The sequence below is a fragment of the Branchiostoma floridae genome, chromosome 5 (genome assembly GCF_000003815.2).
Source record: "Branchiostoma floridae strain S238N-H82 chromosome 5, Bfl_VNyyK, whole genome shotgun sequence".
In the NCBI taxonomy this organism is placed as follows: Eukaryota; Metazoa; Chordata; class Leptocardii; order Amphioxiformes; family Branchiostomatidae; genus Branchiostoma; species Branchiostoma floridae.
Window position 1 is genome coordinate 1,151,880 of NC_049983.1, and position 23,699 is coordinate 1,175,578.

Below are 23,699 nucleotides of genomic sequence, written 5' to 3' on the forward strand. Positions count from 1 at the left end.
GTAGCGTCTTCACCGTGGATACGGTGCATTATATGTAGTAAGTCTTCGTAGGAACGGATGGCTTTCTTGTGGTCACCAAGATTCCTCCAGTTAGTACCCAAGTTCTGACGTATATTAATAATGTCAGGATGTGTCGAGTTTTCGCCGTGAATAATCAGCATCATCTGTAGGGACTGTTCGTAATAGGTTATGGCCTTTTTGTTTGCAAGGTTACTGCAGACGTTTCCCAAGTTGTTAAGAGTGGAAGCAATATGGGGATGTGCAGTATCTTCACCGTAGACATTGCGCATCATCTTCAAGGATTGTTCAAAATAGTTGGTGGACTTACTGTAATCACCGAGCTCCATCCAGGCGGAGCCCAAGTAGTTTAATGTCCTGGCGATGTCAAAATGAGCGATGTTCTCACCGTAGATACTCCGACTCATCTGTAGTGCCTCCTCGTAAAATCTAACAGCCTTATTGTGAACACCAAGCTTCATATAGGCATTACCCAATTCGGTAAGGGAGTGGGCAATGTCAGGATGCTTGCTTCTCTCACCAAAGAAACCCCGTCTCAACTGCAGTGACTGTTCATTATAGCTGAGAGCCTTGTTGTAGTCACCAAGTTTACTCCAGCACATGCCCAATCTGTCAAGCAAGTTGCTGGTAACGTAATTACGTATAGCGCTCTCACAAAAGATACTCTGTATCATTTGTAGTGATCGTTCATTATAGCTGACAGCTGTCTCGTACTCACCAAGGTCGTAGCAGACGGTACCCAAATGCGAAAGTGAGTTGGCAATGTCACGATTTGAAGTGCTTTCACCATATTTAGTTAAATCATTCTGAAGTGCACGCTCATAACATGTCTTCGCTTTTTGGTAATCACACAGATTTTTGTATACCCATCCTTTCACTCCTGAAGACTTGTCAAATAGGGTGGGCGGATTTTCAAATGTTTTATTTTCGGCAAATCGTGACACAAAGTGATGGAATGGTATTGATGTGTAATGGTATCTCATGAGTTGTTTTGTATTTGAGACGTAGAAGACTTTCTTCAGTTTTTCCGTGATGTCTGTACCTGTCAACATTGCAGGCATTGCCGACATGTTTTCCACTTGGCCACGATTGTGCATGTATGTTCGTAGCCTTAGCTCTGCTGAGATGCTGACCATAACCATCAAATGATGCGCGTTCTCACTGTTGATGATTTCGTTCTTGTAGAGTTTGTCAATGGTCTCCCAGATTATTGTCGGTTGTATGTTACACAGTAGTGCCCAACATAACACTGCAAGACTTGAAAATCGATAGATTTGTTTCTTAACGTTTAACAGCCTGTCAATCGGAACCTCTCCAACAAATGTTGCTACATTTTCCACAAAAATAGCTTTTGCAATTGACGATGATGTGACTCCGTCATTTTCTGCTAGTTTGCAACTCCACAAAACCGTATATTCATCGACTAGCTCGCTCTCCCCTGTGATGAAAGAAACACTCAATAGGATACTCGCGAGATGGTAACCCTTCTTCAAGTCCAACATAAGATTGTCTTTCAAAACCTTTGTCATGTTGCTTGGTGTGTGGATAAGTTCGAATTTGATGCCCCTACCAAGTGGAGTCTTGCATGCATTTGGCATTTCTCCATCAAATGCAAAACCATGTGGCGTTACAGAGTCATAGAACCAGTTGTTCAGCGAGTTGTCTGAGTAAAAATCATTTAGAGACTTAATCCCCATGGCCGGGAGGATGGTTTCTCCAAGACTGATCACTTTGAGATGCAGGTAATGTGTCAGATTACGGAAATACTTCACATTGTTTTCTGTTTCCTCTTCTATCAATATGGCAAACTCCAGATCAGAGTATGGGGTTACCAATCCTGTGACTTGTGAACCCAAACCTATCATAGCGTACTTACAAGAAGGGGGACCCATTACCTCTAAGCATTCATCTACAAGGCCAGCTATGAATGTTCGTCGCTGCTCAGCAATTGTCTGAAACAATTTCTTGATAGCTTCTGCTCTCTTCTTCTCAACCTTATGTATTTTAGGATCGTCATCATCAATGCTGTAAGGGTCTATTTGTTCGTCGATTCTCTTAAACTCCTTCTCCACATATTCACGATACTCTGTCAACTGTCTTTTGTGTCTTTCCTCGTCACTTGGGTTTACAACATGACCGATATCCAAGGCACACTCGACGAATAGTTTCTCAATTTCCTTGATTGCTATTTTGATGTTTTCCCTGTCCTCCCTGGCCAGGGCGGCATTACAGAGGGCGGCTGCTTTGGTGAAATCGCCACCGTCTTTTGTGGCCAATCCTCGTTTTAGGTAGACATCACCCAACTTGTGCAAGGGCTCTGCCTCTTTCAGACATTGATCACCTTTGGGATCTGTGTGAAAGAATGTTTCTGAGTCGGTCACCTGGCTTTTTTTATTTTGGTTAGGGTTAGTTTAGACTGGGTGCTGTCAACAGGACTCATCATAGTCATCATCTATTTAATTGGAATGCAGTATTGTAAGCATAAGTCCTATTTATTAAAATCAAAAGCCCACTTTGTAAGATTTTGAAAAATTGGAATCATCATTGACAAAATTTCAACTGCCCATAAATTCAAATCCAACACCTACCTTTGACATGGACTATCTTCAGCGCAGCAGCAAAATGTTCTTCAGCTTTGTCCAGGTCTCCATTTCGCAAAACCGCGTTCCCTAGCTCTAGTAGCTCTTCGTACTGTCTTCCACTGTTTGAACAAAGTGTAGCAGTTCGTCATTTGCCACGAATGGTAAGATATCATGCCTTTGTGAAGTATTCTAAACATTGATAACATGGAAGATGTATTGTACAATCACAATCACAATAAACAGATTTTGCCAATGTTGTCAAACGTTTTAATTTTACTTCTCAATTTTTATGAGCTTCATTTATACTTTGTCACGATATTTCTCCTTCTGTAGTATACTGACAAAAATTATCATACTTGGCGTTGCTGTATCAGTGTATGCCCTTTTCTCTGAGTTGGAACGTTGTAGAAGATTCAAAGCAAAGGGATTTCCTGACCTGTCCTTTTCTCGTGGAGTCTCATCACCGGCGTTTACCGTCCTGGTGTTATAACTTGCCATGTCAAATCTGTGAGAACATTCGGGTAGTATGGACTGAATGTTATTTACAGGGATCGTCCCGTCCTGAACTCCTTAAATCACCATTCGTCCGATTCGCAGATTTTTATCTGGTTTAGAGTGACATATGGTTTATTAAGATACCAATAAGTCAATTCTCGGGCTTATCTTCCAATGCTCAGATTATGCATGAAGTCATCATTTTGCAATCAAGATTGCAGAGAAAGCACACAAACTGAGTAAAAAGCTATGTTTACCGCTTGTATTCTTATGTCCCTCATAATGTGAGAGCAAATGTATAATTACATTCACTCAAATCTACTAAATGATTGGTAATGTTAATATCAGAAAAGTTTAGAAACTGACATTTCAGCCAATGTGTAACTCTAGTTCACCTTTATCCGCGGGGTGACCTATATCTGTTTTCTTAAAAAAACCCAGGATTTTTAGAGATTTTGACTTGTAAAATTTTCCACATTTTTCAAATATTTTCCAACTATTGCAGTTAACTTTGAAGCCAACGCCAGTCGACTTGATATATCTTAAAACCCTCTTTTTAAAATCAACGGATTTGGGTTACCCCTCGACTATAGGTTAACTAGCGTTATACACTTTTAGTGGATGTGATAATTCACCTTTGCCCTCCGTTATGACCGATGACACCGGATGGTGTTACTTGATGTTGCGCCTAAAGAAGGAAGAGACGAATGTCTGACGTCACTTTCGGTGTTGGCTGTAACAGCTTGTTCCATTTCTTCTCTGCTCTGGAATTGTACATAATATTCAAGCTTGCGGTCATTACAAGTGCCTTTCATCTTGGACAGGAATGGCAAATAAGAACGTACGTTCGGAGACCTCGTACCCCCTTGAGGGTGAAACCAATTCTTCTTTATATCACAGGCTATCTGCCACCAAAACAAATCAAAACCATAGTATGTCCAGGTCAAAACATAAAATGAAAACGGAAGTTCTTCTGCGGTACAAAGGTCACACACCAGGGGACACACAATTGACCTTGTTTCGTCTTCCCAACGCCTAGCCACATGCCAAATATCATTACAATCCATTCAGTCAGCATGATTTTTGAACCTCTGAATGGATTCGTCGATGAAGGTTAGATATCCAGGTAAAATGATACGCCAAAAAGCAGTTACTCAAGCACCTGGATATGATTTTGGAAACGGTCATCCGCTATCGTACTGATGAAAGATAGTGCATGTTATCTGAAATGCCTGGCCGTTTCCAAAATCATATCCAGTCGCTTGAGTAACTGCGTTTTGGCATGTCTCTGAATGGATGAAATTTTGTATGGAGGTTGGTGTTGGAAGACAGAGTTTAAGGTCAACTTTGGGCCCTCTGGTGTGTGACCCTGCCACTGCAACACAGCTTCCTTTTGTGCATCTTTTGACCGGGATGTGTCATGGTCTTGATTTTTGTTTGTCAATTAGTTTGTGGTGTAGGGAAGAAGTGGTGTAGGTTTGGGCTCCCTACGAGCTTGCTCCGTAACTGCAGGGGTGTTTTTTTAGAAGGACACAAGACCCATATTTGGCATGCAGGTGCATGTATAGTTGAGACAGAGAAGTAGACAATGACATGTTAATTATGCAGATTAGAACTTAATTTGCACAATCAATGACTAGATTCTTTAACGCTAGTGTTTTGCATAATTAGAGTTTCTGGAAGGTGAATTTATGCAAATTATAGTCTAAATTAGAGTCTAAATTACATAATCAATGAAAAAGTGCCATAATTTCAGAGGTAAATCGTAGGAATCGGCTTGCTGTGTAAGTTAGTTAAAGGTGTATAACACTGTATAGATCACATAAATGTGCAAGTCATTTACATAATTTATTATGCTAATTACAGCTGTATTAGCACAACCAACGAGACAAGATGGCACAGCAAATCTACTTAGGCTAAAATATTTCAGGAGGTATGAGATCTCCGAACTCTTGTTTTCAATTCAAACGCGTGAGCACGATACCTTGCTAGGGATAACAGTAAAGACAGGAAGTGTCAAATAGCTTTTTACCGGTACCGGCATTTCTTTTATTTAGTAAATAGACATCCGTGCCAGGTATGAACTGCCATGAATTCTAGTCTGTATAAACAGTGGTGCAGCGCACTTGGCAGGAGTGCATCAAGTAATGTGATAAAAAATGCATCTTGTACTGCAATACTGCAAAACGTATTTTTATACTTGGTCCAATAAAGCTAAGGCGAACTCAATACAACCGCAATGGTGCGGCGATATGACTCAGGGCCCCTACTAAAGTGTGGTGGGTTCTTAAAAATCATTGAAGTGTGGCTCTCCTCAAACACGGGACCTCCGTTTAACGTCCTATCCGAGGGACGGTCCTACTCAAAGCTGGGTACTCATTTCCACCCGACTAATTGGTATGAATGCCGTGTAAAGTGACTTTCCCAATTACTGCTAAGAATTAAGGATATATATACTAGTAATAGATGTGTAAAACTCATCTTTGCCCCCAGTTGGTGAAAGTGAGAGTGATATCAATCCAGTTTTAGCTCACTGAAGAGCTTTTCGTCCACTGGTCGTGACAGAGAAGACAGACACTATGTACAGTATTTACAGGTTCATTGTACTGGGGAAATTCCCCCTAGCTATTTTTTGATAAGCACAATGAACGTCCCGTCCTCAGGACTGCATCCATACAGGTAGCGTACCTGTCAAGTGAGCGACACAGACGTAATCAAACTCTCGGCTACTAATTCCAGAGGTAGCCCTAAAAAACTGTAACTGCGCAACTGTCTCCAGTCTAACTGCGCAACTGTCCTAGCGAAAGAGGAAGTGACACAGGTGTGACATCACCTTTCATACCCACTGACAGGGGATTCCTCCTGGAACGTTCCATTGTGAAATGTGGGAGACAGCTTTTGGACATTGCTTTTTGGCGACCTCACTTCTAGTTCACGTTTTGATTAAGCCCCGTACAGTTTCAAAAGTATCATCTTGAAGCTGGGTGTATAAAATAGCGAACAGGAGAGGTCGTTGGGTTGCAAAAATATACACCTTAATTGGCAGCATTCCCAAATAACACAGCGGTATTTGTTCAACAGGTCATTTACATGCAGGACGTAGAGCATAACCTAGTCATGTTTTGGTCATGTTTAATTGATGTCTGAAGTCTTAATTTGACAGATGGGTGTATATAGTCTTTTGACGATTACAAAGTACATCGACATTTAAACATGCCGTACGGTGTCTTTTATCGACAAAGATTCCTATCTTTTTTAAGCAACAGACGTTTTGTCTTGGTTGGGCAGCATAACACAAAACATTGACAAGTTCTTATTTGGTATGGATATCATATTTTACCTTCTCCACAGTTGCTGACATTTCCCAAGTACTGCTAAGAATTAGTGTATGAGTGAAACTCACCTTTTACTCTATTGAAAGCGATCCAGTTGGCTCACTGAAGAGCTGTTCTTGCACTGGTCGAGACAGAGGTGACAGACTATGTGCAGTATTTACAGGTTCATTGTACTGGGAAAATTCCCCAACCTCTTTTCGACAAGCACAATGAACAACTGCAGTGGACTGCATCCTGTCCTAAGGACTGCAATCCATTCAGGTATCTTGCATGTCGGGTCAGCGACACAGCCGGAATCGAACTCACGACGTCTAGTTCCAACTGGACTACCTACTCTAAATCGTAACTGCGCAACTGCCCCCAGCGAAAGAGGAAGTGACACAGGTGTGACATCACCTTTTATACCCAGTGGACCGGAGATTCCCCTGGAACGTTCCATTGACAATTGTAGGAGCATTAGCTTTTGAATATTGCTTGTGAGTAACTGCTTTGGCGACCTCACTTCAAGTTCACGTTTTAATTAAGCCCTGTACAGTTTCAAAAGTATCATATTGAATGTCTTAATTTGACAGTGTAAATATATAGTCTGTCGATGATTACGAAGTTCATCCACATTTAAACACGTCGATAGTTGTATTTGATTTGATCGACGAAGATTCCTAATTTTTTACGCAATACCAACACTTGCGTGTACACATTTTTCTTGGTTGGGCGGAAAAACATAAAATATTGACAAGTCCTTATTTGGTCTGGATATCAAGGGTAACATTTTGCCTTTTTGCCATTGACTGCTAAGAATTAAAGATAATAGATAAAAACCTTTCAATCTAATGAAAGTGATAATGATTCAATCAGTTTAGCTCACTGAAGAACTACTCTTCCATTGGTCGTGACAGAGACGACAGACGTTATGCACGTACAGGTTCAATGCACTAAGAAATTCCCCTAGCCCTTTTTGATACGCACAACGAACAGTAGACTAAGGACAGCAATCCATTCAGGTATCGTACATGTCGGGTGAGCGACACAGCCGGAATCGAACTCTCTGCTTCTAGTTCCAGAGGCACGGCTAACAACTGGACTACGCACTCTAAATTGTAACTGCGCAACTGTTCCCAGCCTAACTGCGCAACTGCCCCAGCGAAAGAAGAAGTGACACAGGTGTGACATCACCTTTTATACCCAATGGACCGAAGATTTCCCTGGAACGTTCCATAGACAAATGTCGGAGAATGCTTTGAACATTGCTTGTCAATGAGTAACTGCTTTTTGGCGACCTCACTTCTAGTACACGTCTAAATTATGCCCCGTACAGTTTCAAAAGTATCGTCTTGAAGCTGGGTGTATGAAATAGCAAACATGAGAGGTCGTTGGGCCATGGGGTGTAAAAAAAAATCACGTTATACCTTAATTTCCAGCATTCCCAAATAACACAACGGTATTCATTCAACAGGTCATTTACAAGCAGGACGTAGAGCATAACCCAGTCTTGTTCTGGTCAGGCGGGATTGATGAATCCTGCAGTCTTAATTTGACAGTGTATATTGTTTCTCGACGATCATTCCAATTCATCCACATCTAAAGACGCCGTAAGTTATCTTTGATCGACAAAGATTGCTAAACGTTTTACGCAACACAAATAGTTGCATGTACACGTTTTGTCTTGGTTGGGCAGCATAGCACAATACAATATTGACACAGTATTGACAAGTCCATATCTGAATATTATAGGGCAACGTTTTATCTTCTCAAACGTTGTTCACATTTGTGTACTGCTAAGAATTTAAGGGATAACGGATATGTAAAACTCACCTTTCACTATATTGAAAGTGAAAGCGATCTAGTTGGCTCACTGAAGACTGGTCGTGGCAGAGTAGACAGACGCTAGGCACAGTATATACAGGTTCATTGTACCGGAGAAATTCCTCCAACGCTTCTGAACTAGCACAGTAAACAGTGGACCAAGGCTTAACGTCCCGCCCTGAGGACTGCATCCCTTTCCTGTAGTGTGCATGTCAGGTGAGCGACACAGCCTGGATCAAACTCTCAGCTTCTAGTTCCAGAGTCAGGATTGGAACTACACAACTGGACTACACACTCTAAATTGCAACTGCGGGACTGTCCCCAGCCTACCTGTGCAACTGTCCCCAACGAAAGAGGAAGTGACACAGGTGTGACATCACATTGTACCCACTGGGTGGGGGATTCCTCATGGAACGTTCCATTGACAAATGTGGGAACTGTTTTTCAGTTGTTGCTATAATACCTAAAATCCCTGAAAATGACAAAAAAATCTACAGATAATGATTTTGCCCCTTGCCAATTCAACTTCTTTTGTAGTAGATAATAACTATTAGTAAGTATGTATGTTCAACTGGTGATTTAAGAAATAGGTAGCTTGGTAGCTAGTTATCATTGAGGTACATACACTAAATTGCACAGTAGATTGTTGTAATTTATTTGTGTTGCTTCTGAACACCAGTGAGTAAATTTTCAATATGTTTGATGGAAAATATTAAATGTAGGGTTGGGCAACCGTGACAGAACTTGATCTGAATTTCTGAGAAAAAAATGTCGAATACACATTGTTAGTTTCATGTTCACATAGTGTCTTCCTATGCTATAATAGCCAGTTAATAATTACATTACCCTTATCGTATAATTTAATTTTCAAGGAAGTACTTCCATTACTTTTTCAAACATATAATCTTTACATTGTTGTGCATCTTAAAATGACATAATCCGAATAAAAGTGATCACTTTAAAATCTTTACTTACCATAAAATATTTATTGAACTTATTGTGGCCCAGGTATGACAAAATGTACAGTACCATCTCACTGGGCCTTGTCTACTGGTCAGAAATGATTGCAACAACTTTATGAATTCTTTTGACAATTTTCCCTTGCAGTCACATTGATGTGCATCACACGGGTAAAATACTGTATCTCAACAAACAAGATGGCTGCACCCAGAATAATGTCACATCCACAGTTTCAGTCACAAATTAGATGTAGAATCTAATCTAGTCTATTGGAAATGCAGTGTTGCCATTACTGAAAAATAAAACGTACATGTATTAGTATTCATCCAAAAGAGATTTGCAGTGATTGCACCTATTGGCAACTAGTTTGTGCACACTTTGGATATTTTGCAAATTGCAATATTTTAGTTTTTTTTAAATTGCCATTTCGGGCAATCAAATGTTGCCTGTTGGAGCCTGATGGCAACAAATTGACAACATGTTGGCTACTGTGAAGAACCTCTTTTGCAAACAGACATGGCCCAGTGAGACACCCATTTTTAGAGGAGTTCAGGTATAGGAACCATCTGGGTGTACAGTCATGACTCTGTCCTGTAGTTGTGTTTAGCTATAGGAACCATCCGGGTGTACAGTCATGACTCTGTCCTGTAGTTGTGTTTAGCTGTAGGAACCATCTGGGTGTACAGTCATGACTCTGTCCAGTAGTTGCTATAGGAACCATCTGGGTGTACAGTCATGACTCTGTCCTGTAGTTGTGTTTAGCTATAGGAACCATCTGGGTGTACAGTCATGACTCTGTCCTGTAGTTGTGTTTAGCTGTAGGAACCATCTGGGTGTACAGTCATGACTCTGTCCAGTAGTTGCTATAGGAACCATCTGGGTGTACAGTCATGACTCTGTCCTGTAGTTGTGTTTAGCTATAGGAACCATCTGGGTGTACAGTCATGACTCTGTCCTGTAGTTGTGTTTAGCTGTAGGAACCATCTGGGTGTACAGTCATGACTCTGTCCAGTAGTTGCTATAGGAACCATCTGGGTGTACAGTCATGACTCTGTCCTGTAGTTGTGTTTTGCTATAGGAACCATCTGGGTGTACAGTCATGACTCTGTCCTGTAGTTGTGTTTAGCTGTAGGAACCATCTGGGTGTACAGTCATGACTCTGTCCAGTAGTTGCTATAGGAACCATCAGGGTGTACAGTCATGACTCTGTCCTGTAGTTGTGTTTAGCTATAGGAACCATCTGGGTGTACAGTCATGACTCTGTCCTGTAGTTGTGTTTAGCTATAGGAACCATCTGGGTGTACAGTCATGACTCTGTCCTGTAGTTGTGTTTAGCTATAGGAGCCATCTGGGTGTACATTCATGACTCTGTCCTGTAGTTGTGTTTAGCTATAGGAGCCATCTGGGTGTACAGTCATGACTCTGTCCTGTAGTTGTGTTTAGCTATAGGAGCCATCTGGGTGTACAGTCATGACTCTGTCCTGTAGTTGTGTTTAGCTATAGGAACCATCTGGGTGCACATTCATGACTCTGTCCTGTAGTTGTGTTTAGCTATAGGAGCCATCTGGGTGTACAGTCATGACTCTGTCCTGTAGTTGTGTTTAGCTATAGGAGCCATCTGGGTGTACATTCATGACTCTGTCCTGTAGTTGTGTTTAGCTATAGGAACCATCTGGGTGTACAGTCATGACTCTGTCCTGTAGTTGTGTTTAGCTATAGGAGCCATCTGGGTGTACAGTCATGACTTTGTCCTGAAGTCGAGCCTGCTCGGCAGCAAACACCAGCAGGTGGCTCTGTAGGGTGTCCCGAGGTCCAGTCAGTACCTCAGACCGGACATCACTCTGAAAGGATAAGCCATATTCAAAGGTTGACGCAATGAATGTCATTTTCCACCATATGATTACAAATCTTACTTTGAAAGTATATGGATGCAATGAATTTCATGTTTAACCATTATTACTAAAAATCTTATTTAAGCCTCTACTCATAGCCATCATCATTGACTTTCTTTTGTGTTAAAGGAGCCAATGGCAAGTGCCTAATACAAGAGTTAGATCATCATGCTAATTAGCCACTTTCTTTCTACACTTAAATTTCTTTACCATTTCCATGATACTGTCGCTTTTGCAACATTTGTCATTGTTATGTCACTTTTTATGCCTCTTGTAGGGACACCCCCCCCCCCCCAAATATGCTTGGATATGGAACTGTTCAGCAAACTGGGAATAACAATTTGAAATGGCAATGATCACTTGCAAAATGAAAATTTACAGGGGCTATATAAAGGCTACACTATGCGAAATTTACAGGGGCTATATAAAGGCTACATTATGCTTAGTAATACATATTGAATACGGCATTGAAGTTTGCTTGTCATCTTTTCTCACTTATATAACCTTACCTGGATGGCTCTGACAAAGGCATCCATCAGGAAGCGGAAGAAGTTTGTAGAGACTAAAACACCAACCTATAGCTAACGCTAGTTCACCTTTATCCGTGGGGTAACCTATATTCGATGTTTTTCAAAACAGCACATTTAGGGATATCAAGTTGACAAACTGTTCATTCAAACTGTTATATTTTCAAATACACCACTTTGAACACACATTTCATCGGCATGATAGCCCTAAATACGCTGATTTTGAAAACAGTGGATAAAGGTTACCCCACGGATAAAGGTGAACTAGCGTTACATATAGAACAAGGCTCTTAATTTTGCTTGTCATTATGTCTCATTTTGCTCAACCTTACCTGGACGGCCCTGACAAAGGCATCCATCAGAAAGAAGTCTGCACCGCCGTGATTGTCACGCATCCTGTTAGGGGGCGCCACTGCACAGCGATGCTCTGCGGTCGTCTGAGTTAGGAAGTCATAGACATACACGGGGCCTGGACCAGAGCAGCGTAGCTCTCCCTGGATGTAAGGATACAACATGAGATGAGTAATACAACAAGCATAGACTTATCTTGCTTTAGCTAGTTAAGCCATGACATCTACCAGGTCTAGAACACAAGTGAACCTGAGTCATTATTGCCCTTATGACATAAAGTCATTGAAACCAAAACGTCATTGAGATGTTTGCTGTATGTAGATCCTTTGTAGTGAATAAAGAATCTGTCATTCAGTCATTCACCGACCAGATGAAACTATTTATTGATTTTGTGTTACTTGAGTTACTGGAACATCTTTAATTTTTTCTAACAATTTTCTCACTGCAAGGTCACATAGACCATTTCAGGGCATTAGAGTAGAGAAGAGTAGAGTCTTCGGTTAGGTAGGAGTCTTGCTCCAGTTGAAACCGCTCCTCATTCTGTTCGGTCAGCATACCGACATGGTTGGTTTATGTGGTCTATCCAGAGCCTTGTGGTTGTACATAATGGGGTGATCTTCCATGGCTCTATCTAGCCTCATCTTAAAACTGTTTACTGTTGGTGCTGTAACCACTTCTTCTGGCTGTGTTCCACCATGGCACTACTCTGTTGCTAAAGAAGTCGTTTCTTTTGTTGGTGTTTGATCTTGGCCTTGTTAGGCGTAGGCTGTGCCTGTTCCCTCTTGTCCTCTCTTCACTCATTGAACCAATGCTAACTGTAGCAGCGTTTCTCCTCCCTATGTCAGAAACATTATTGGCCAAGATTGACTAATTATAATTGACTTCATAGGCAAAGCAGGAGTTACGAAGGCTGCTCGGGATAATTCTCTGCCCTATTTCCCCAGAATGGTTTCATCCACTTACACCATGCCAAGAGAGGACCCTTACACTTCTTAAAAACTGTGGGGGTTCTATACGTGCTTGAGGTGTGCCTCTCCCCAAACATGGGACTCTATTCAATGTCCAATCCAAGGGCTGGCCCCTAAGCCAGAGCTAGGTACTCATTTTCACCTGGGCGAAATGAGAAGTCAAGTAAAGTGTCATTCCCAAGGGCAAATGGTCAGTGACATGACACGACATGACCTGGGATCACTTGGTTTGGAGTTGTACACTCTGCCGTTATGATACACAACACTCCACAAATTATACAATGTAACATTACCTTGGTGCCTGAGATCCTGGTCTGTCTCTCACAGATCTCCTGAGTAAAGGCCACCATGTTGAAAGAAGCCGTCTGGCCACCATCAAACTGGAAGTTAACCACCTAAATATACATGTAACAAGAAAGCAAATGCTTCAAATTTGTCATACATGTAGATGCACCCAAATTTGTACTGGGTAGCTCATATATACAAGCTGTCAGTTCTATGTGTGAATCATTTCTTCCACATAGTAGATTTTATAAGACTTGGGGTGAACGTAAAAGTAATCTCGAACCCTATTAATAAAACTCTGGCCCACGAATCCACAGAATTTGATTCAGATGGTCAAGCAGTGGGGTAGTGTTACCGCTTGCGCCACTGGGACGTATGATAGGGTTGTTAATAAGGAAGTGTCTCTCTCTCTCTGTTAGTCAGTCTATATAGACAATGACACTGCGTAAAAAGAAAGTAAGCGACAGAGGAGACTGCAACGCAAGGAAGTGTACCTGATTGGAAACAACGTCGTTGTCGCACTCGTACACACAGCGTCCATACGGGCCAGTCCTCAGTGCCTCGGTAAGGCTCTCCACGTCCACCGGTTCCTGAGGACACACCACACTGACTGGCCAACCTGTCAGTCCCTGGAATACACAGAATAAAGTCTGACTTGTAACTGATATCATGAGCAACATTCAACAGCATCTATTGGTTGCTTGCTTCACAATTATATTTGCTTTGTAAAGCCTGGTGCAAGCCTTTTTTAGTGGGACCGCATGGTGCAGTGGCAGCATTTGTGGCTCGAGACCGAGAGGTTGCGGGTTCGAATCCAGCTGCTGTGTCACCGATCTAGTGCCCTTGGGAAAGGCACTTTACACGACTTTCCTCACTTAACTCAGGTGTAAATGAGTATCTAGTGGCGTTGTGTGGCTTGGTGGGACTATGTGGCCGAGACAGGCCTTAGGGGCATGTTCGGGCATGTCAGCAGCACCCGCCATAGCACACGAGTCAGGGGTAGGAGGAACCCCTTGCATCCTTGGTTGGAAGTCCTCCTAGGAGACGGATACTCCGAACAACAAAGCTGCATCTGATGGAGCCGCCTCACACGTTGCATACAGTTGCCCCTGTGAGACTTAGTGCTCCAGTAGATGAGAGGGTGGAGAAGGAATTGCACACCCCTCCTTCACCATTAAAAAAAAAGTCATGTGCAGGTCAGGTAAACAGGCAAATAGCCTGTCTGCCTCCTCATCTGTCCAATCGACAGGAGAAACTGGACTCGATCTGTAGCCATCTTTTCTGTAGCCTTTGACATAAAGCTTAAAAAAGCTGGCAGCATGGTATTTGTGAATAGTATCAGAAAAGGTGTACAAACTGGGGCTAGCGCTATACATGTCTCTAGGCCTTGTCACTCCATCCTGCAGGGATGCACATTCCTTTACTGAGACGGACCAAAATTTTACCCCATCCATCCAAAAAATCGGAACATTACATGAAATTGATAAAAATATATTTTCGTGATCATTTAGCTTAAAATCAGCGACAGATTTAGCAATGAAAATGAACATCACAGGCTCCCAATAATGAAACAAATTAAAGCTGGAGATAGCCCATTAAAAACACTCGGAAAAAAGAAGCTAGAGTGATTAACCTTGTTCTAAGGAGTAAATCATAGTTTCATGTCAGCAAGTGATAATTGTCATTCAGACCTTTCAAGTAGAGACTGCCACTACTTCGACGACCCTAAAGCGTTACAGTATGTAATATTGTCACCTGTTTCACCCTCGTCAGGTAGATCTTCTTAGCAGAGTAAGGACAGCTGTTCTCCACCTGGCAATCCAGACACCTGCTGGCTGCACCTGTGGGCTGGAAGGAACAACAAAAACTACATGTTGTAAATAACTACATGTTGTACATAAGGCCCGAATCTACACAGTTTTTACCGATATCTGTGGAGATGTCGGGAGGGATCTAGAACGTAGGGGGCCGGACACCCATGGCGCTTGCAGTCATAAACATACAGCGCCGCGATTTTCCAAATGCGTTATATGCTAATGAGCCTTCCCGAAGTCGGGAAGCATCTACACGCACGCGAAGCTGTCGGGGACCCCTGCTAAGCTATCGGTAGGGTATCGTACTAATGGTCCGGACCTTTTGGGAAAAATTTTCCCGATATCGTAATGGTGATATAGTAGTTCCATCTAGACGATGAAAAAAAGCTGTCGGCGAGAGGCTGTAGGTGATATCGGGAAAAACTGTGTGTAGATCGTGCCTTACTTCCGTCTTGCTTGTCACATTATTGCAGCACCAATAAACCTCAAGGTATGTAATCTGCAAGCAAAGGGTTCTTGTGGGGAGGTTGGCGTAACAAATCCATTACTCGGACTTGGGTTGGAGAATGTGGTAGTCTTTGACTCCATTAATGTCTGCACCCCATATACATACATGTATGCCCAAACCACCAGTAGTGTTCATACTCAAATTCTCCTATTAACATTACTTTTAAATGCAATATTTTCTGCTGCAGGAAGGTGGCACTAGTGTCCCTGACCGTTGTCCTTTTTTTTCTAATTTTATATCGTGAAGATAGTGAAAGATGTCTGGATAAACATCCTGCATGAATTATTAAGCTTTTTACATGTACAAATACTTTGGGAATTTGCTCTTGGCATATACATGTAGTTAAGTGCAGTTAAAAGATGGTGCTCTTACCTTGTTCTCAGGCCTGAAGTGCATGAGACTTCCAAAGGAGGACACCTTGACACACCTGTATAAAGACAGTCACATGCTTTCATCAGCTAAGGTCTGGGTATAACCTTTGAAACAGGCTGAAAAAAAAAACTTCCTTTATTAACTAATGTCCTTTCCACTCCCTGAGTTATTGATATTTCCATTGATTTACTTTATAGACAGTCTGCAACTGGGAAAATGCAATGTGATAGTAAACCTAGGTGGACCATATTGTCCCCATTTGACAGCAAATTGAAACAAGATACAAAATGAAATAATAAAAAAAAAATGATCATAATATGGTAAGACAGAAAAACTTGCAAACTAAGATAATAGAAAGTTTGTTTTTTCCTGTTGCTTGTACATTGGGGAACATACAGTCATGTGAATGGGAGAAGGTGACTTTCAAGTTTAATTGGAAGAGCAACATTCCCAATAATTTGCCTTTTGTCAAGCTACTTGCACACAATGCCAATTGAAAATAAGGACCCACTAACTCTTTATCTTAAAGTTTGCTGTTACAGCTACTATTTTGTTCATATTAGCTGTAACAACTACAATATTGTTCCTACTTGCTGTAACAGCTAATGAGCTAATGTCACAATGTTGCAGTTCAAAGCTCTGATTGGTTCATTACAGAAGAAGAAGAAAGAAGTGAAGAGAACACACCAGCAAAAACAATATGTTTTCCCTTAGGGAAACATAATGACGTATAGATTCAAACTTTGATAAGCATAAATCCATCACCAAACCTTGCACCACTGAGCCAATAGCGTATGAGGTCAACATCGTGACAACTTTTGGCGAGAAGCGAGAAGCTACTGCCCGCAGTGTTCCGCCAGTTTCCTCGCACATAGGAGTGAGCAAAGTGCCAGAACCCCACCTACGAGTCATGTAAAGGAGATTTATCAATGAATTTCTGTAACATAGGGCCATACTGATTTGACTAAATATGAATGACATTCACTGGCATATCAGCTTTCATCCATTTCCAAAAAAGATGTTTGCGACAATACTGTACATCATACAAAGATGAACCTTCTTTTTCTATTGTATAACATACTGATTTTGTTGTCCAGTTCGGCCTTCGACAAAATCTATTTCGAGTTTGGAGCGAAGTCTTTCAAAATAAAAAAAAATGTGAAAGAAGAAAAATAAAGAGTGAAAGCTGTTAATATCATGTTCTTTGTGTACAGGCATTTGTTACTAACTAGTAGTTGGATTTCATAATGAAGGCAATTTTTTTCCTAACTTGTTTTTGCGCACCCTTATGTCAGTAATCATGTCAGAGGATGTCATACACATAATATTCAAATCAAAATGGCCTAAATAAAAGCAAGCAGTCATTTTGAAGCTAACCTGAACCCGGGGAGCCAGTACGGAATAAGATCGACATCATGGCAGCTTTTGGCGAGAAGAGAGAAGCTACTGTCGTCAGTTTTTCTCCAGTTTCCACGTACAAAGGAATGTGCAAAGTGCCAGAATCCCACCTGGGGGTTGGGTAAGGAAGGAAAGAACTAAAAATTCCTGTGTGGTTTTGGATTGATCGATCAATTAATCAATGAATCAATCAATCCATCACTCAATCAATCAATCCGTCAACCAGTCAACCAGCAAGCCAGCCAAACAGCTAGTTAGACAGTCAGTCAGTCAATCAATCAATCATTCAAACAAACTTGGAATCTGTCAGTGGATGTAACATTAGCTCACCTTATTTGTGGGGTAACCTAAATATATCAGTTGTATTGAAAAAGACAGATATTAAGGGATAACAAGTCGATGACAATGTGCTTTTTTTCAAAATAATGCAGTTTGAAACCGCCAATCTTGGAACTTGATATTCCTTAATACCTTGTTTTTAAAAGCAACAGAAAATATACGTTATCTTGCTGATAATGGTGAACTAGCGTAACATGTAATACTGCATGTACATATGGAAAGCTACTAATTGCACATTTATGCTATAGCTGAAGTGGAAATGATTTTACCTTATTTAAGGTACATGTAGAACTAAAAGCTTACTCAGTAATAGGATACCAATATATTACATATAAATGAAAACAAATAGTTCTCACTGGTTCCATGTGCTGGATGTGAACTACGTCTCCAATGGCTCCACTGTCAATCAGTTCCTACAAAAAGTTAAGATAATGTTCAGTAAGATGAACATCAGACCGAGCATGATAATTCACAGTGACTGTTGTTGTAATTGCATTATATGTTTAGATTAGTACATGTCATGCATTATTTTGCAATAAAGTTTATTACAAATCCTTGCCCGTGGGCTAATTGCAGGTTACATGAGAGATTCAAACAGTGTAAAAACAATATCACAAGACTTGTATACTATAGTCTAAAGCTAGTAGCTAACTCTAGATCCTTGGTTATTGGATTCGAAGACAGTGGAAAGCAAAAGATCCCACGTGCACCTTTTCTATTATGTGTTTGATTTGTGATGTTAGAAGGAGAATTGTTTTCTTTTTGTCTGTGAATGTTAAGAAGTTTGGGTGGAATTTGGTGGCCTCTTCAACCAGCTCTTTTCTTTCTTGATCATAGAAAGAGCAGTTTGACATGCATTGTTTGCACTTTCTTTCACACACTGAGGTAGCTTAGAATAGTGAGAAGTTCAGTTTATGGAAAAATGTAGGCACAAGGTCGTCTACCCTTCGTTCCCCTAAATGTATGATGGATCATCCCTGGTTCGGACGAAGTAGATTTGTGGGAGGGGGGCAGGGGACAGGGTCAGTCTGTCTGGAAGCAACCCTGGGAGAAGGGGGTTGTGTGTGTGGAGGACAGAGAAAGAAAAATGACTAAAAACTGAGGACTGCACCTAAGTGTGTCTGGGATCCTTGTTGAATCTTTAAGGATTTAACTGAGCTTGCAATAACTGTCCTAGTTTTAACAACATTGAAGGTTATCTGACCTTGATCTTCCTGACAGGTGGATAGTACCTCAGCACGTGACACACTGACAGGATGACGTTGTTTCTCTCACAGGCTGACACTATCTCACGGCAGTCTGACTCTGTAACCTGTAAGGAGCAACAGTAACAATATTTCATGTGGCACACTGACAGGATGACGTTGTTCCTCTCACAGGCTGACACGATTTCACGACAGTCTGACTCTGTAACCTGTAAGTGTAACAACAGTAACAATATTTCACGTGGCACACTGACAGGATGACGTTGTTCCTCTCACAGGCTGACACTATCTCACGGCAGTCGGACTCTGTAACCTGTAAGGAGCAACAGTAACAATATTTCACGTGGCACACTGACAGGATGACGTTGTTCCTCTCACAGGCTGACACTATCTCACGACATGGAGCAGCATCTGTAACCATATTTCACAAACTGCAACATTTTCAACACTTCTAAGTATATATATATTTTGCAATAAACCATCATCTGTCAACTTGATATTTGAAGGTGCTTTTAAAAACAACAGAAATAGATTACCCCATGGATAAAGGTGAACTAGCATTAATAGTCTAGGTAACTTCACTTCTAGGCAGTGAAATGTTGTTTGGGGCTTGTCTATCTGTATCTCAGATGTTTGTGCATGTGTATGTGTGTACATTTGTACCAGTCCTGTGTTTATGTGTTATCTGTGTGTGTGTATGTGTGTGTATCTAAATCTCTGCGTGTATCTGAGTGAATCTGTGTGGGTCTAAATGTGCATCTGTGTGGTACCTGTGTATGTGTGTATCTAGCTGTGTGTGTGTGTGTGTATGTATCAGTGTATGTGTGTATCTGTGTGTGTGTGTATCTGTGTATCTGTGTATGTGGGTATCTGTGTGTGTGTGTGTGTGTGACTGCCATAATTTTTGTCTTTGGGGGCTACGAAGCAGTATTGGTAAGGGTCTGAAGTATGCCATCTCTGATTGCCTTGTCTTCTCTCTTTTGCTACTATCAAACAAACTTTAAGGTATACGCACTGCCATGGGTTTCTCCAGAAGTATGTGGTAGCCATGATCAGCGAACGCCACGGCGGGAGCCTTGTGCTGCTGGTCTGGGGTTGCTATGACAACACAGTCGGCAAACTTCTCCCTCTCCGCCGCCTGCTGCCAGTCTGGACAAATGGAGGTGCACAGAAGTTGACAGTCATAACTAAGTAAACATTATTTCATGAAGGACTTTGTTTTAAACTTACAGCACCATATTTTTGTTCTGGCACCAGAAACATAACTGTATATTAAGTTCTTCCTAGAACAGTTATAAGTCATCCAAAGAAGAAACCCTACATGAGAATACATCTTGGTCATCACAAATCTCCCATCTTATAGATCTACTTTTATCAATATATTGAATTCAACCATGTGTTACACAATGTAATGTGTGGTGTACCTGTGAAGACATTCTCCTGTGGAATGTTATACTGCTGCTGAAAACGTTGGCACCTGAACAGCCGCGGGTCAGCAACACCAACCACCTGCAAGAGGAAAGGATCGAAGAACACATCACTTCATGTTCTCTAAAGGCTGGGAGAAAAGAAAATGGAAAATAAGGATTTAAAGGGGCATTCCACTCCAGAAGGGAGTCTTGTTTTCCAATAGATGATGTGTCAATGAATACATAATCAGCCGAATTTTGTGGAATTCATCTTGGGGTGAATTACGCGATGTGTGTTTTGTAAAACAATAATGACACTCACTAAACCTATGCAGACCCTTCCCATGCATTCCTTATATGCATAGACACTTTATTTATTGTACATATTTTCAGAATAAATGAGGTACGCTAAGCACACCGAGAAGGCAAATTGCTCATAAGAGAGCAAAGAGTGCAAGAACAAGACGAGATTTCTTAGCGAACCTGAAATTAGTTTTGTAACCTTACCTAAAAGTTTTGCATTATATTCAGCCATAGGATTAATTCAATTAGAGGGTACTTGGGGAGTTTAGTAGAAGACTGAATGCTTTTGAGGCACGTGGAGCAACTGGGTACTTTATCGTATAATGTGAAATAGTATGCAGTTATTACTTCCTAAAATTAATATCTATCGGAAAATAACACTCCCGTGTGGACTGGAATGCCCCTTTAACATGTAGCTAGGGAGCTGATGCACATGCAGTATTTCCAAATGATGTCAGCTCTTTTGTTTGTTATGCATAATTGGCAAAACGCCTTGAGGGAAGTTGAGGCCTAATCCAACAATTTTGTACTGAAGCTATAGGCATGCACAAGCTGCATAAGACAGGACTGTAAAGTAATTGAACCAGTCACACTTGGTTGGACCCCGAATCTTTTTGATAAGTGTGACCTTCCACATAATGATAAAGCCCGAGGTCCCATGTTTGAGGAGAGTCACACCTGCAGAATGTAACATTCCTGAGGTGTGACTATCCTCAAATATGGCTATAAGTCTGAATCTGAGACATTCCTAACATAAGCCGTTTGTATATACGTGAATACAACATAGAAGGTCGAGATGATATGGTTGTATATTTTGTATACAGGTGATTGTTCCATGTTGTTCCGTAACACACCTGAAAACGCTCACTGTTGTCGAGGGAGAACTGTGAATACACCTCTCCTCTGCTCCCAGCACCGACTATCAGGGCTCGGACTGGAGCCATGGCTTCACCCTGGGCACAGATCAGTGGGCAAAATAACATCTAACATAATTATAACTTGAATAGAATAAAGTAAAACAAAACAATTAAAACTGGTTATACATTTGTACAAAGATCGGTCTGGTACATTGGATCTCAATGGTGCCAGGAATCTGTACAAGGCAAGAATATCTTAATGAGCTTATAGCGGAATTCAGCAAAATTAAGTGAAGAACCTGATGCCAGGAATCTGTACGAGACAACAATATCTTAATAATTAAAAGCTAAAGTGCACTAGTGGAATTCTGCAAACAATAGGAGAAGAATCGGCTAAATAAAGAGTGACAGTCCACAGACCCGAAGGGCAACACAAAGTAAACAGACGTAGAGTGCGAATCACAACTTGATCCCCGGTAACTTTTCCCACATACGTTAAACCTTTGGTTCACATCATCAAGCAAGTATACCGAAGTCACGGGTTCCGCACTGGTCGCCCAGTGCGGAATACGTGGAGAAAATGGCGTCGGCACTCGGGGCCCAGTGCGGAAGAAACTTCGGCACAGGAATTCCAGTGCGGAACGGCTTTGTTCGAGTGCTGAAGACCCGTCATCACTGGAATTCCAGAGCTACACCTTGTCTCGGCACTCGTTTTCCAGTGCCGAACTCCGCCCAGCACTCGGTTTCTAGTGCCGAACTCCGCTCAGCACTCGGTTTCTAGTGCGGAAGGGTGGTTCAAAGGTCGTTCAGCACTGGTTACCCAGTGCGGAGGTCATTGAGCACTGGATAACCGAGTGCCGATCTACCTAAGTCACGGGTTCCGCACTGGGATTTCTAGTGCTCGGTGACTTTTCGGCACTAGAGGCCGAGTGCTAAGACCACTTCGGCACTAGAAGCCGAGTGCTACTATCATTTTAAGACCGTCAGCACTGGGTTTCCAGTGCTCGCGTCCAAATCGTTACTCAAAAACATAGTTGACATGCAGCAGCGCCTACTCACCTTCGGACGGTCTCTTGTAAACTCAGTATTTCAAATCAATTTTGGCTTAGTCTTGTCTCTGTCGGAACTCAAACAGCATGTGTTTATCATACGCTACATCCTACATGTATATAGTGTTATGTATATGATGACCTCATGTCAACAGTGTGTCAGCTTCGTTCCCTTTTTCTAAATTTCACGAAGTTAAAATGCTAATACAATACATTAACGTTACAGCTCCCTTTGTCGTGTTTGAGTTGCAGACTACTTTCAATCAATCGTTCGCATGCATCATTGCGTGGTGGATACAGACAGTTTAGACAGTTCTACTTTGGTCACGAAAGAAATTAATGTCTAAATAAGAAGGATAATTGATATGTACTGTTCTTTGAAAACCCGACTCGGATATTTCCTCCCATACGCAGCTTTCTCAGGCTCAAGGTGAACGTTTTGTTACACTTCTTTTATATATGTGTACCACCTTTAACTGCCCGGAACTGTAAATAACGTAACGGAGGCTGGCTGTCAGCACTCAGTTTCAAGTGCGGAATATTTGTCGTCACTGGTTTTCCTGTGCGGAATATTTGTCGTCACTCGTTTTCTAGAGCGGAATGTTTGTCGTCACTCGTTTTCTAGTGCGGAATATTTGTCGTCACTCGTTTTCTAGTGCGGAAGGTAGTCTCAGCACTCGGTTTCTAGTGGTGAATCGGGGGTTTTCAGTGCTGAAGTCGACTCACCACTGGACACCTAGTGCGGACGTAACTTCGGCACTAGACTTCTAGTGCGGAAGGCCCCTTCCGCACTAGACACCGAGTGCTGAGAGAGGAACCCGTGACTTCGGTAGTTTTGCCATCATCAAACTGAAAAATAACTGAGCAACTTGAACAAGAATATAATTTTCTGCTGGGGCACAGAACGAACGTTACATGCATGCATAATTGTGGAACCCCCATACATAGTTGAAGACTTTAGTTTAGGGCCGGTGGTAATTTAAAGGGTAGTTACGTAAGAGGAAGAAGAAAAAAGAAGTATCATTAATTTGTGATTCATATGGTTTCAAAACTTTTACTTACCCGTGGTGTGTTCAGAAGCTTTTGGACTTGGACCTGCCTGCTGAACTGCTGAACCCGGAAGTGGCGGTTACAGCTGGGTGGACTGTGCCACAGTGGTTTGCAGGGGGGGGGGGACTTCTTTATTTCACTCGATCATGTTATTCGGCGTTATCAAAACTACATAGATA

The 23,699-nt window shown here is 41.6% G+C and overlaps 1 protein-coding gene across 1 annotated transcript; it reads right to left on the reverse strand.

Moving 5' to 3' along the window:
- Nucleotides 1-9,821: 9,821 nt before the first annotated feature.
- On the reverse strand, nucleotides 9,822-23,609 carry LOC118416855. Its single transcript, XM_035822130.1, has 13 exons — nucleotides 23,533-23,609; nucleotides 21,419-21,517; nucleotides 20,277-20,361; nucleotides 19,868-20,001; nucleotides 18,852-18,959; nucleotides 18,004-18,060; nucleotides 16,681-16,811; nucleotides 15,911-15,965; nucleotides 14,972-15,064; nucleotides 13,711-13,845; nucleotides 13,225-13,326; nucleotides 11,945-12,106; nucleotides 9,822-11,034 (listed from the first exon to the last, which is right to left on the reverse strand). The coding sequence occupies exons 2-13, from the start codon at nucleotides 21,506-21,508 to the stop codon at nucleotides 10,903-10,905; spliced, it is 1,284 nt and encodes a 427-aa protein (XP_035678023.1). The 5' UTR covers nucleotides 21,509-21,517; nucleotides 23,533-23,609; the 3' UTR covers nucleotides 9,822-10,902.
- Between the last annotated feature and the right edge of the window lie 90 nt (nucleotides 23,610-23,699).